This window comes from Delphinapterus leucas, chromosome 21, assembly GCF_059928025.1.
Source record: "Delphinapterus leucas isolate spDelLeu-1000000601 "Yukka" chromosome 21, BTC_Dleu_Yukka2, whole genome shotgun sequence".
Taxonomy (NCBI): Eukaryota; Metazoa; Chordata; class Mammalia; order Artiodactyla; family Monodontidae; genus Delphinapterus; species Delphinapterus leucas.
Window position 1 is genome coordinate 32,301,746 of NC_143149.1, and position 14,399 is coordinate 32,316,144.

General features: G+C 48.1%; 1 protein-coding gene across 3 annotated transcripts in view; it reads right to left on the minus strand.

The window, feature by feature from the left end:
- The window catches only part of ANK1 (ankyrin 1), a 97,303-nt gene that overhangs the window by 13,993 nt on the left and 68,911 nt on the right, over nt 1-14,399 (minus strand). For all 3 annotated transcript variants that reach the window (XM_089903788.1, XM_089903786.1, XM_089903787.1), the window contains exons 38-39: nt 3,203-3,761; nt 6-264 (exon numbers count right to left, since the gene is read on the minus strand). In XM_089903788.1, coding sequence (XP_089759914.1) covers nt 6-264; nt 3,203-3,761 — 818 coding nt within the window. The remainder of the gene's footprint in view (nt 1-5; nt 265-3,202; nt 3,762-14,399) is intronic.

Sequence of the window (14,399 nt, forward strand, 5' to 3'; positions counted from 1 at the left end):
CTCACCTTTACGTGGTGGGAGAAGGTGCTGACAGCCTCCTGCATCCACTCGCTGGGGCCCTGTGGTCTCCGGTCCCTGCCGGCCTCGGGCTGCTCCGTGTGTGCGCGCTCTGGTGCAGAGCCCAGGACCTCTTCGTGCTCCCAAGACCTGATGACGGTTCTCTGGAACGAGTGTGGGCCTTGCAGGGCCTCCTCCCCCCAGGAGCCTTGTGTGGCCTCTTGCAGATAGGAGACGATGGAGCCTTCCGCACCCCAGTCCTGCAGTCTGGGGCCCAGGAAGAGACCGGGGACACCAGTCACCCCCAGTCTCCGCTCTCAGAGACCCTCCCCCTCCAGAGCCCTGGCCCATCCAGGACGGATCCTGTACTGCCCACTGGAGGTCGGGAGAGCATGAGCTATCGCAAAGCGACTGCCCTGTCCAGAGAGGCCCACGTGGGCCATCCTTGCTGTCCCGGTGGAGAGGGCCACGGACACCGGTGGCGCTGGGCCCCACCCTGTGAATGGATGGCTCCACGCTCTGGGCTCCCGAGGCACGTGGCTCACGGTCCAGTCATCGGGGTCCCCACACCCGTCATCCCACCCACCACCCTCCAGCCCCTCAGGTCACTCCCACCGCACGGTCCTCACGCCTGGGCTCAGCTGGCAAAATGATCACCCCTCCCCCTTGAAGCAGGCTCTTCCACGGCCTCCGGGACACATGTGCCTGTTTTTCCCTCCCTCTCTGGCCGTTCCTTCTCAGCATCCTTTGTGGGATCCTCCTAATTTCCCTGGCTTCTGACCCTGGAAGGCCCCAGACTCAGTTCTTCTCTGTCTACACCCACGTGCTCCGCAAGCTCATTCAACCCGTGGCCTTAACCCCAGATGTGGGTCCCCAGCATCTCTTCCTTGAACTGCAGGTGTGCGTGTCCAACTGTCTCCTCGACGTCTGTCCTTGTGGTTTCTGATGGGCATCGCATGGGCAGCCCAGCCAAGTTCACACTTAGGGTCTTCTCCCCGGACATGTTCCAGCCGTCCTCCCACTGCAGTAGATGGCAACCTCGTCCCTCCAGGTGTCAGGCCAAGGACACCCGTGTCGTCTTGGACGTCCTTCTTTCTCTCACACTCTATATCTTATTTGCCAGGAAACCCTTTTGGTTCAACTTTCAAAAACACACCCTGAGCACGACCACTCCTGGCCACCAAACAGCCACCATCTTGGTCCACGTCACCATCGACTCTTGCTTCCAGCTCATCTTCCTTCTCTACCCTTGGCTGTGGCCGGCCGTGGCCAGATCACCTCGCTCCTCTGCTCAAAACCCTCCAATGGTTCTCCATTCCACCCAGGAAATGCCAGTCTTTCCAGGACCCCAAGGCCTGACATGTCCGGCCCCATCACTTCCCTGACCTCATCTCCCGTGATCACCCTGCTCTAGGCACAGGCACCTTCTCGCTGCCCTTCGAATGTGTGGGCCGCACTCTGCTCTGAGGCCTCTGCCCTGGCTGGGCCTTCTGCTGGCTCCGCTCAGGCGTTCACATCGTTCATCACCCGAATTCCTTTATGTCTTTCCCGCGAGTCACTCTCAGGTGTCCCTGCCCGCCCCGTCCCTGATTTCAACCACCCCCTTCCCCACTTTATTCTTCTGTTTAGCACTTGGCGTTAATTAGCACCTCTCTTTTAATCCCATTTACTTTATCTGCTTTTACCGCCAGTCTCCCCACTAGAACATAAACGTCTTGCACGTAGACTATGCGCTTTGCTCAGTGCCACGCCCAGGCCCCAGGGCACTTCATGCAGGGCCTGGCACACAGCAGCATTCAATGCACACTGTTGAGCGAGGGGATGAAATTCACCTGTCCCCACGGGAGAGCTGACCCAGGCCACAGAGCCATCCTGTAACGTTCTGAGGCCCGGCCCCCAGGCCTCTGGTCCCTGTCTAGGGACCCTGCTGTCACAGTGGTGCAGTGGGCGGCACACAGGGACATCCAATCAGTGCTTGTTGAGTGAACGGCCATCGCCAGCGGTTGGAAGGTCGGATTTCACTTTGAATCATCGCGGCTCAGTGTGCCCAATTTTCCCGAAGCATCGAAGGATTCGTTTGGGACACTAAATGAATCCTTGCTGTCTTGTCTCCTAAGCGACTTTGTTTTCCCTCCTGCTGGGGGATGCGGGCCACACCGAGTGGAGCCTGGGGAAGGGCCGTCTGCCCGGGCTTCTGGGAGGAGGATGCGGGTGGGAAGAGGAAATGAGAATAGATTTCCCACGGCCTGGCTGGATCTGAGCTCCCTGGGTGGCCACAGCCTTCTGGGAGCACAGGAACTATCTCCTTGCTCTAGGGAAATTCAGGCAGCAAAGCGACACAGAGGAAAGGGCCTTTGCCCCTCCCTTCCTGTGCCAGCCCCGGAGGCCAAGGCGATACCTGTCACTGTCTGTCTCTCTCGCTCCAAGCCCCACTCTGCACTCAGCCCAGCGCTGGAGCGTGGCGGATGTCCACTGCATACACGTGGCCTGGGGACTCTGTGTCTCAGAGGGGCATCAGGCCATCTGCCTGCACTGCCAACGGGCATCCTGCTGCTGGACCTGTCATCACAGGCCTTCTCATCGCAGGAAGGGCGGTAAGGAGCTACCCAGGAGAATAACCATCTTCAACAGCTGAAGCTCTGTCCTGCCCCTGATAAGCCCGCTGAACTCACTCCTTCAAAAGGGTGTAAGTAGAAAGGGCAGCGTTATCAGCTCTGTCACACGCAGGCTGCGTGACTGCACACATAGCTTCCCTGGGCCCTGGTGCTTCTAGGTTTCCAAATACGGTTTGATTTCAGCAATCAACACACAACAGCGACGGGGGCCCAGAGCACCCAGCTCAGCTGTACTTCAGGGACGTGGCTTCTCCCAGCCTTAAAATCTCTCTCCCAGGGATGCTCTCCCCTCTCCCAACACCCTCAGCCTCTCTCCTGCTGGCCAAAAGATGGGGCTGGCGAGGGGTGTGGGGTGGGGGGTGGTTCTGGGGGAGGGACTGGCCTTTGCAGACACAGCTCCACTCTCACAAGACAGAGGCCTGAGCGCGGGCTGGGCGGCTTCAGAGGCGAGCTGGCGCCTTACTGAATTTATTTGCGCCAGTGTGTTTAGAACACAGGCTCGGGGGACAGCGGCGCCCAAGTTCCCTCTGTACTCGCTGCCAGTAGCCCAGGACGGTGAAAGGCATCCCGCACAGCGGCCCAGCCCTTACCTGTCCTGGCTGGAGTCCATCACCCGACTCACGGTGTGGGATTCTGTGATGTGGGCTTGTACCCTCTGCTGGCCTGAAACAAGAGACACTTCATTCCCTGAGCCCTGCCCTGCACCTGTCGAGTCCTCCTGCCTCTCATGACCTGGCAGCTTCTCTTCTGACCTCTGACCTTCCTCCTGGTCAAGCAAATCGATAAGGCCATTTGCGGCATCTGAATCCACTGTGTCGTCCTCCACGAGGTCCAGAGAGCCCAGCATGGGGCCCTGGGGTCCCTCGGAGAGCGCCCCCTCCAGCTTCCACTCGTGGCCGGTGGCGTCCGAGTCCTCGGCCTTGCTGCACTCCAGAGAGGAGTCCTCAGCAGTGACCAACGAGGGCGTGAGGCCCGCGGACCACACCTGCATGTCAGACATCTCCAGCATGGCGTCATGCTCCGTGCCCGCCAAGGGGATGGCGTCTAGGACGGCCACCTCGTTCCAGTACTGGTCTGCGCGCAGCGGAGAGGGGAGCGCGTAGTGCAGGGAGGCGGGGGACAGCAGCTCGTCCTGCAGCGAGGAGTAACCTGGATGGGCAGACAGAGGACGACATGCTCCAGCTGTGACCTTCCATCACGCGCGCTCACGTGCCGGTCACGCGCGCACAGGCACGGCCACTGACGCGCATGCGCATTCCGGCGGTGCGGGCCTTCCCAAGCCTTGTGGCTTCTGCCCAGGCACCCGGGCAAGAGAACAAGGCTCTGGGGGCTGAGGAAGAGGGGGCAGCCAGGGGTGAGGGCGGGGAGGGGGCTCCTTTGCTGGACGCAAAGAGAAGAGGTTGGAATGCTTTCTCTTCCAGTCCAGAGCGGGGATCAAGACGTCTTGATCCAGAGGCTGGAGCTCGAGCCGTCCGCAATCAGGTGAAAGCCCCACTGCTCAGCGGCCGCGCGGAAGGCAGGGCTGCTGTCTCTTTGCACCAGCGTCCCTTGGGCACAGCCCTTGGGGGCTCTGTTAGGAATGCACCTCCAAGGGAGGGGGCAGCCCCAGAACCAGGGTCGCTGACCGAGCCCTGGCGGGGCTGGCGAGCACAGTGAGCATCCACAGACCTCGGTGCGGTGGTCAAACGGGAAACCGCTCGGTTTGGGATGAAGTCGCTTAGCCGCAAGCAGTGTATGGGTTCCCGGAACTGTGAATGAGCCAAAGTGGCACGAGGGAGGGTCCTCAGGGCGCACGAGGTCCCGGGCACAATGCTGTTTCCTCAGAACTCTGCCTGCCGATCCCGCCAGGTCAGCTGTGACCCGGGGGAAGGGAGCCAGCGGGCCCAGGCCCCTACCGCACAGCCCTGTGGTCAGCAAAGCCTGTTCCCAAGCCTGTTCCCTGGGGACGGGCTCGGACACGAGTCGGTGATAGTCTCCTGGTTGGGTCTGGTGTGCAGACCAGGATGCTGAGGGAGCAGCAGGTTTAAGTGTGGGATCAGTGTGCGTGTTCTGGACGGGGTTCCCTTGGGTGGGGCCTCTGCTCTCCTCCAGCTTGCGGGGGGGCGGTCCCTGCAGCAGGGGAAGAGGGCCTCTGCCTCCCCTTCAGAGCAGGTGCCAGTCTGAGGGGGCCTAGAAGGCAAGATTCTCCACTTGGCCCAGCCTGTCTGGGGACCCGGGAGCAGGTGTGTGCCCACAACCTCTGAATATCCAGCAGAGCCGAAGGGGACCCTGGGCATGGGTGGGGCTGCCCCTGCAGGGTCTCCAGGGACCTTCCTGCCACGTCCCGAGAGGCCCCTAACCCAGTGTCCGCAATCTTCATCCTGCCATTCAGCCCTCACTGCTCCCCACCCCTGCATCTGGCTTAACCTCTCTCCTGGCCAGACGGGCCCTCGTCACTCCCAGCTGGGCCTCAGCTCCTGTCCTCCAGCTTCTCTGCTTCTGATAGAACTCAGCTGTCCTCCTTCACTCACTTTTTCAACCAGAAAATATGAAATGAGGTCTGCTTCCATGCCAGGCACCATACATGCTAAAGGGCTGGGGATTATAAACACACAGACACACAGACACACACACGACAGGTTCTCTTTGTCCTCTTTCTTTCACAACGTTTTCCCAAAGACTCCAGCTCACCTTGGATTCCCCCATCTTTGAGCCTGTCCTGGTTCGCATGACTGTCAACTCCAAGAACAGGGAACCTGTCTATGCTGTCCCAGTGCAGAGCTTTCAGATGTGAGGGGGACACGGGAGCCAGAACCGATGACCTAGCCCATATGCAGTGAAACCGAAATTGCCAACGATTATAGGTGTTCAAGGTGCCAGCAACCAGGCCACGTGCTTGACATTCATTCTGCCTTGTAATCTTTCCGGAGAGCTTTCCTCCTGACTGATCTCTACAAGTCTACGTGGTTCCAGATTCCAAAATTAGGAGAACGAGAAACAGACCATGGCGGGGGGGTCGGCTGGGGGTAGGGCTGTGCAGTGACAGGGACCAAGGGACCCCTCCAGCTCTGGCCAAACTAGGAGGGACAAAGAGAGGAGGGTGGTGGGGGAAATGGGTGGGTCAGATCTTCCCACGACAGTAACACCAAGTCACTGCATGTGAAACTGTGACCTAACTGGGAAACCAGGGCAAATGGCCTTCCAACCCTCTACAGAAATCTCTCCAGATATCTGCGAGCAGAGCATTTAAGAATCACATAATTTTTTTTCTTCTTGAAAGCATTATTCTATTATTACCATTACTAATTGAGCTCTCTTTCATATGAAATATATCCAACGTGTTATTTTTAATTGTCACGACAACATTATTCCTACTTTATAGATTAGGAAACTAGAGATGGAGCAACTTGCTTAAGGAACACAGTGAGAGTGGTCCTTTCACTAGCTTTTGCCATTAATATCTTTTAAAGATAGATTCATGGAGGTATAGTTGGCATACAATAAATCCACATATTTAGAGTAGATAATCTGATCATTTCTGATACAGGGAAACACCCATGAAACCATCACCACAGTGAAGAGAAGGGCCCTTCATCATCCCTGAAAGGTTTCCTCAGGATTCTTTGTACTCCTTCATTCTGCCACACTCCCAGGTAACCGCTAATCTGCTTTCTGTCACTATACAGTAGCTGCATTTGCCAGAATTGTATATAAATGGAACTATACAGTGTGGAATCATTTTGTCTGTTTTTTTTTTTTCACTCAGCCTAATTTCATCCATGTTGTTGCGTGTATTGATAATTCATCCATTGTTATTGCTGAATGTCTAGATCACACTGCAGGTATATGTTTAACTTTTTAAGAAACAACCAAAGTTTTTCCAAAGTGATTGTCCCATTTACATCCCCACGAGCAGCGCATGGGCTCCCAGTTCCTCCACATCCTCAACACTTGGTATGTTTTTCGTTTTTTATTCTAGCTCTTCTTATAGATGTGTAGCGTATCTACTTATAGTTTTAATTTGTATTTCTCTGATGACTAATGATGCTGAGCACCTTTTTGTGTGCTTATTTGCTATCTGTCTATCTTCTGGGTTAAGTTCAAGTCTTTTGCTCACTCTAAAACTTGGGTTGTTTTCTTATTATTGAGTTTTGAGAGTTCTTTATGTATTGTGGATACAAGTCCTATATCAGATGATTATTAGCCAATACTGTCTCCCAATCAGAAGCTTTTTTTTCTTCTTCATTTTTTTAAACAGTGCATTTTAAAGTGCAGAAGTTTTAAATTTTGATGAAGTCCAACTTATCCATTTGTTCTTTTATGGATTGTACTTCTGGCGTTGCACCTAAGAAATATTTGCCTTATCCAAGATCTCTAATGTTTTCTCTTATGTTTAACCAATAATTTTTATAGTCACAGGTTTTACATTTAATCTATGATCCATTTTGTGGTAATTTTTGTATGTGATGTAAGGTGTGAATCCCAGTTCATTTCTGCATATGAATATCCAAGTGTTCCAGCACACATATTGTAAAGATTATCCACTGAATTGCCTTTGCACCTTTGCTGAAGATCAGTTTTTCCTATATGTGTGGTTTTATTATTTCTGGATTCTATTGTGTTCCATTGACTTATCTGTCTTTATGGCAATACCACACCGTATTGATCACTGTAGCTTTGTAATAAATTTTGAAGTCAGTGTAAGTCCTCCAACTTTGTTCTTTTTCAAAGCTGTTTTGGATGTTCTAGGTCTTTTCCATATGAATTTTAGAACCACTTTGTCACTTTCCACAGAAAAGCCTACTGGGATTTTGACTGGGGTTGCATCAAATATATAGATTGTTTCAGGGAGAACTGACAAAGTATCGAGTCTTCTGACCCATGAACACGGGTGTATCTCTACATTTATTTAGGTCTTTTAAAATTCCTCTGGGCAACGTTTTGTAGTTTTCAATGTGTGTCTTTCACATCTTTTATCAGATTCAGCTCCAAGTGTTTCAATTTTTTTCAGTGCTATCTTAAAGGGTATTCTTTTTTCAATTTCAATTTCCACTTGTTCATTCCTAGTATATAGAATTCAATTGATTTTTTTAATATACTGAAATTGTATCCTGCAACCTTACCAAACTCATTTTTTAGATTCCATTGGATTTTTATATATATCATGTTGTCTGGGAACAAAGACAGTTTACTTCTTCCTCTCCAATCTGGCTGCCTTTTATTTCTCTTACTTGCCTTATTGTACCGGCAGCACCTTTAGGACAAGGTTGAACAGAAGCCGGGGGAGCAGACATCACTGGCTTGTTACTGCACTTAGAGGGAAAGCACTCGGTCTTTCACCATTAAGTGTAATGCTAGCTTCAGGTTTTTTGTAGGTGCCCTTTTAGGGCTCTGCTATCAGACTCTCCAATTTGGGGGACAGCGATTTGCCCTAAGTCCTCACTTCTCTTACAGACCCTAGAAGAGTTACTGATTTTTCAAACCGTGTAGCTTTTTACTTGTCGTTAGCATGGAGTGGTGACATCCAAGCTCCTTACGTGCAGGACCAGATACTGATTTATTTTAGAATATTCAACCATTTTGCATTCCTTGGATAAACCCCACTTGGTCATGATGCACTTTTATATAGTGTTGGATTTGATTTGCTAAAATTTAGTTTAGAGATTTTTGCATGAATGTTCATGAAGGATATTGGTCTGTAGTTTTCCTGTAATGGCTTTCTTTTTTTTCACCAAAAATGTAATGCTGGCTTCATAGAATGAGTTGGGAAGCATTATGTCCTTTACAGTTTTCTTAATGAGTTATTTCTTCCTTAAATGTCTGGTAGTATTCACCACTTAAGTTCTCTAGGCTTGGAGTTTTCTTGGTGGGAATATTGGTTTTTTAAAAAATTTATTTTATTGAAGTATAGTTGATTTACAATGTTGTGTTAATTTCTACTGTACAGCAAAGCGATTCAGTTATACATAAATATACATTCTTTTTCATAGTTTTTTTCTATCATGGTTTATCACAGGATATTGAATGTAGTTCCCTGTGCTATACAGTAGGACCTTGTTGTTTATCCATTCTATACATAATAGTTTGCATCTACTAATCCCAGCCTCCCATCCACCCTTCCCCCACCCTCCCTCCCCCTTGGCAACCACAAGTCTGTTCTCTATGTCTGTGAATCTGTTTCTGCTTCATAGATACGTTCATTTGTGTCATATTAGATTCCACATATAAGTCGTATCATATGGTATTTGTCTTTCTCTTTTTTAAATAAATTTATTTATTTATTTATTGGCTGCATTGGGTCTTCGTTGCTGTGTGCGGGCTTTCTCTAGTTGCGGTGAGCGGGGGCTACTCTCCGTTGCCGTGCGCGGGCTTCTCATTGCAGTGGCTTCTCTTGTTGCAGAGCACGGGCTCTAGGTGCGTGGGCTTCAGTAGTTGTGGCACGCAGGCTTAGTAGTTGTGGCTCGCGGGCTCTAGAGCGCAGGCTCAGTAGTTGTGGTGCATGGGCTTCGTTGCTCCACGGCGTGTGGGATCTTCCCGGACCAGGGCTCGAACGCGTGTCCTCTGCATTGGCAGGTGGATTCTTAACCAATGTGCCACCAAAGAAGCCCCCTGTCTTTCTCTTTCTGACTTACTTCACTTAGTATGATAATCTCTAGGTCCATCCATGTTGCTGCAAATGGCATTATTTCGTTTTTTATGGCTGAGTAATATTCCATTGTATATATGTGCTACATCTTCCTTATCCATTCATCTGTTGATGGACACTTAGGTTGCTTCCATCTCCTGGCTATTGTGAATAGTGCTGCAGTGAACATTGGGGTGCATGTATCTTTTCGAATTATAGTTTTCTTCAGTCTTTAGTGATGTTGCCTCTCTCAGTCTGGCTGGATGCTTATCAATTTATTGATCATTTCAAAGAACCAGCTTTTGGTTTTATTGATTTTCCCTAGTGTTTTCTGTTTTCAACTTCATTGATTTCCACTCTGATCTTTATTATCTCCCTTCTGTTTACTTTGGGTTTAATTTGCTCTTCTTTTCCAAATATCTTAAGATATTATAAAGCAGAGGTCACTGACTTGAGAACTTTTCTCTTTTTTAATGTGGACATTTATTGCTATGAATTTCTCCCTAATACTGCTTTACTGGCATACCATACAGTTTGATATCTTGATTCAAAATACTAATTTCCCTTTTGCTTTCTTCTTTGACCCATGGGTTATTTAGAAGTGTATGATTTATTTTCCATATGTTTGAGATTTCCCATGTAGCTTTCAGTTATTGACTTGTAATTTAATTTCACTGTGGTCAGAGCACATACTTTGAATGACTTGAATTCTTTTATATTTATTGAGACTTATTTATAGTCTATAACATGGTCTATATTGGTTTGTTCTAGGGCCAACTGAAAAGAATGTGTATTCTGTTGTTATTGGGTGGAATGTTCTACATTTTCCAATTCCTAATGTCAATTAGGTCAAGACGAAGGACAGTGTTGTCAAACCTTCTATATGGTTACTCATTTTTCTACTTGCTCTATCAATTAGCAAGATGGAGTATTGAAATCTCCCACTGTAGCTGTGGTTTTGTCTATTTCTCACTGTGCTTTTCTGTTTTTGTTTCATGTATTTATAGCTATGTTACTGGTGCGTAAACATTTAGAGATTGTGATGCCCTCTAGATGAACTACTTATTGTTATGAAATTATTGTCCTTACCCCTGGTAATACTATTGGTTCTGAAATCTGCCTGTCTGATATTAATAGAGCCTCTTCAGCTGTCTTTTGATTAGTGTTAGCACTGTTTATATTTACTCATCTTTTTACTTTTAAGGAATTTGTGTTTTTATATTCGAAAGGCATTACTTATAGGCAGTATATATTTGAAATTTACCTTTATATCCAGTCTATCTCTGCCTTTTTTTCTTTAATTATTAATTAATTTTGGCTGCATTTGGGTCTTCGTTGCTGTGCTCAGGCTTTCTCTAGTTGCAGTGAGTGGGGGCTACTCTTCGTTGCTTTGTGCGGGCTTCTCATCGCGGTGGCTTCTCTTGCTGCAGAGCGTGGGCTCTAGGTGCACGGGCTTCAGTAGTTGTGGCACGGGGGCTCAGTAGTTGTGGTTCACGGGCTTAGTTGCTCCGTGGCATGTGGGATCTTCCCGGACCACAGATCGAACCCGTGTCCCCTGCATTGGCAGGAGGATTCTTAACCACTGTGCCACCAGGGAAGTCCCTGTCTCTGCCTTTTAATGTGGGTTACTTAGGCCATTTACATTTAATGAGATTATTAATATGGTTAGGTTTAAACCTCTCATTTGCTAATTTCTACTTTCGTCCCATCTGTTCTCTTTTTCCTCTTTTGGATTAATTGAAATTTTCCACTTAATCTATTTTGATTGCTTATAAGCTATAATTCTTTGATGATTTTAGTAGTTACTTTAGGACTTTTAGTATACATCCTTAAACTATCACAGTCTACTTTTAAGTGATGTTATATAACGCTTGGCATATAGTATAAGAACCTTACAATAATATACTTCCATATTTCTCTCTCAAATTTTTTGACTTTTGTACCATTGTTGTAATATATTTTACTTTTATACATGCTATAAACCCAACATTATATTGTTATTTTTGTTTAAACAGCTCTCTTTTAAAGAGATTTAAATAACAAGAAAATTATGTATTTATTCTTATAGTTAACATTTTTGGCAGTTCATTCCTTCACGTAGATCTGTATTTCTGTATGGTGTCATTTTTCTTTGGCCTGAAGGATTTTGTTTTTAAACTTTTATTGTAGCAGGCACCTCCTGGTGATGAATTTTCAGGTTTTGTGTGTATGGAAAAGTCTTTATTTGCCTTCATTTTTGGAAGTTATTTTTGCTGGATATAGAAGTCTACGTTACTTTAGAGATGTGTTTCTTTCAAGATGTGTTCTACTTTAAAGATATTGTTCCACTGTCTTACTTCCATTGTTCCTATGAGAAATCTTAGGTAATCCTTATCTTTATCCCCTTGTATATAACAGGTCTTGCTTTTTTACTCTGGCTACTTTTAAACCTTTCTCTGTCACAGGTTCTGACCAATTTGTTTAAAATGTGCCTTGGCATAGTAGATTCCATGTTTCATGCAGTTAACTGAACTTCTTGGATATGTGTATTTACGGGTTTTGTCAAATTGTAAAATTCTGGGCCATTAATTCTTCAAATACATTTTCAGCCCCCTTCTCTGCTGGAAACTCTAATTTCACAAATATTAGGTCACCTGATTTCCCCACAGCTCACTGATGCTTTTTATTTTTCTTCCTGTGTTTCATTTTGGAGTTTCTATTGCTATGTTGCCAAGTTCCCTTCTTCTGTAATGTCTAATCCCATTCAGTGTACTTCATTCATCCTATACCTTATAGTTTCATCTCTAGGAGATTGGTTTGGGTCTTTAAAAAATATCTTCCAGGGCTTCCCTGGTGGCACAGTGGTTAAGAATCTGCCTGCCAATGCAGGGGACACGGGTTCGAGCCCTGGTCTGGGAAGATCCCACATGCTACGGAGCAACTAAGCCCATGCGCCACAACTACAGAGCTTGCGCTCTAGAGCCCGTGAGCCACAACTACTGAGCCCATGTGTCACAACTACTGAAGCCCGCGAGCCTAGACCCCGTGCTCCACAACAAGAGAAGCCACCACAATGAGAAGCCTGCGCACCGCAACAAAGAGTAGCCCCCGCTCGCTGCAACTAGAGAAAGTCCATGCGCAGCAATGAAGACCCAACACAGTCAAAAAAAAAAAAAAATCTTCCAAGTCTCTACTTCACTTTTTAAACATCTGAAATAGTTATTAACTGTTTTACCATTCCTGTCTGCTAATTCTAATATCTGCGTCAGTTTCAGTTGATTGCCTTTTCTCCTTATTATGGGTTGTGTTTCCCTGCCTCTTTGTATGTATGTCTGGTAATCTTTAATTGGATGTTGTGACTTTTATCTAGTTGGGTGCTGGGTATTTTTGTATCCCTATAACAATTCTTGAACTTTGCTCTGTTATGTAGTTGAGTTCCTTGGAAACAGTTTGATCCTTTTGAGTTTTGCTTTCAAGGTTTATTAGGTAGGAGTGTTGACCAACCTAGGGCTAGTCACTCTCCATTTCTGACACAGGACCATTCTGTGTTCCCTATGCAGTGTCTGTGAACGATCAGTCTGCCTGTTGGGAACAGAAGATTAATATTCAACCAAAACTTGCGGGGAACCTTCTGGAGGCCTCCAGAGCTCTCTCTGTGTGCAGCTGTCTCTCTAGGGAACTCTAGCTGCCCTGGTCTCCTTGGACTCCCAGTGACTTCTCCTGAACCAGGGAGTCTTCTTGGATTTCTCTTCCTTCTGCCATGACTCAGAAACTCTTTCAAGGCAGTGATCTAGGCAACTGTAGGGTTCACCTCATTTATTTTCCATGTCTCATAGATCACTGTCCTTTGCTGCCTGATGTCCAATGTCTCGAAAACCGTTGTTTCATATAATTTGTCCATTTTTTGCTTGTTTCAAGCAGGAGCGTATATTCAGTCCCTGTTGCCTCATCTTGGCCAGAAGTGGAACGCATCACGGACAGTCCCTCAGATACGGCCGGATAAACATGTTCACTCCTGGGAATCTCAGTAAGACCTCATAAAGGCTGGGAGAGGGTAACTCTGCTGGTCACAGAACACCTGAGGCTCATTCTTGGTGACTTTTCCACCTTGAAACTTCCTGGGGTTCATGTGAATGGAATTTCACCCAAGCAAAAATGTGTCCATGAAGAGAACTTGTGCAACCCTCCCCCAGGACTTCTTTCTGCCTTGTGTTTTGTCCTGGAGGCCCTCCCCTGGTCGCAGTGTTTAGGGGCTATGCCCCCTGCTCCCTCTCAGTCTCCAGAAGACCCCGCTGACCCCACTCTCACCCCCGAAGCGTGGATCTGGGGCTGTAGGTGTCCATACTCAGTGGAGTGGGGATTACTGCTGATAGGGGCCATGCTCAGCGAGGGCCATCTCACACGGTCTGGGGTGGACCACAGCACAGGAAGGTTTGCTGAGTCCCCTGGGTTGAGCTCCAGAAGTGCCTGTCTCTCTGGCAGTCTCACGTGGCCCTGCCATACCTGGGTCGCCAGCCCATCCCTCAGTCTAGAGCTCTCCTCTCTGGGGTTGCCTTTTGGGGAAATCAGGTAACAGGCAACCAAACACACAGCTTTGGAGCAGAGCCGTCCAGCAGTGGCCCGCCCCCCAGCCTCCCCTCATCTGGGCTGTCACACTGGGTCTCTGTTAACCTAGGCCTAACGCTGCCCCCACTAGTTTGATGTCAGCAGCAAACCAGACAAGGGTGGACAGACAACCCTAACTCAGGCAGCAGCCGCACTTCACTAGCTGTGTTCACTAAGAGTCCGTAGAAATGAGACATATTGTATTTCCAGGTAGACATTGTGTCCAACTCATCACACCAAATGGAGTTGACCAAACAGGATGTGAGATGTCCAGTTTTTCCTTTTACATGAGAAACCTGTTTTATTTTTAGGAACATGCTTTTTTTTCGCTCCACGGGCAATTTTTTTTTCATGTTTATTCCAAGGGCCTGGGGTAGTTCCCTCCTGTGCAAGAGAAGCAAACTGGCTTTTTGACTTAAAGCCCCTTCTGCTCTGGCCAGTCCAGGCAAACACAGCAAGAAGAGCCAGGAAGGAAGGACAAGAGACCTCAGGTTCCTATCTTCCTGACACCACAGAGCAACCAGTCACTGCCTCGAGTGCCCACAGGGAGGCTGAGACGAGCAGAGAACGAGGTAAAGCACAGAGGAGGCAAGATGCCG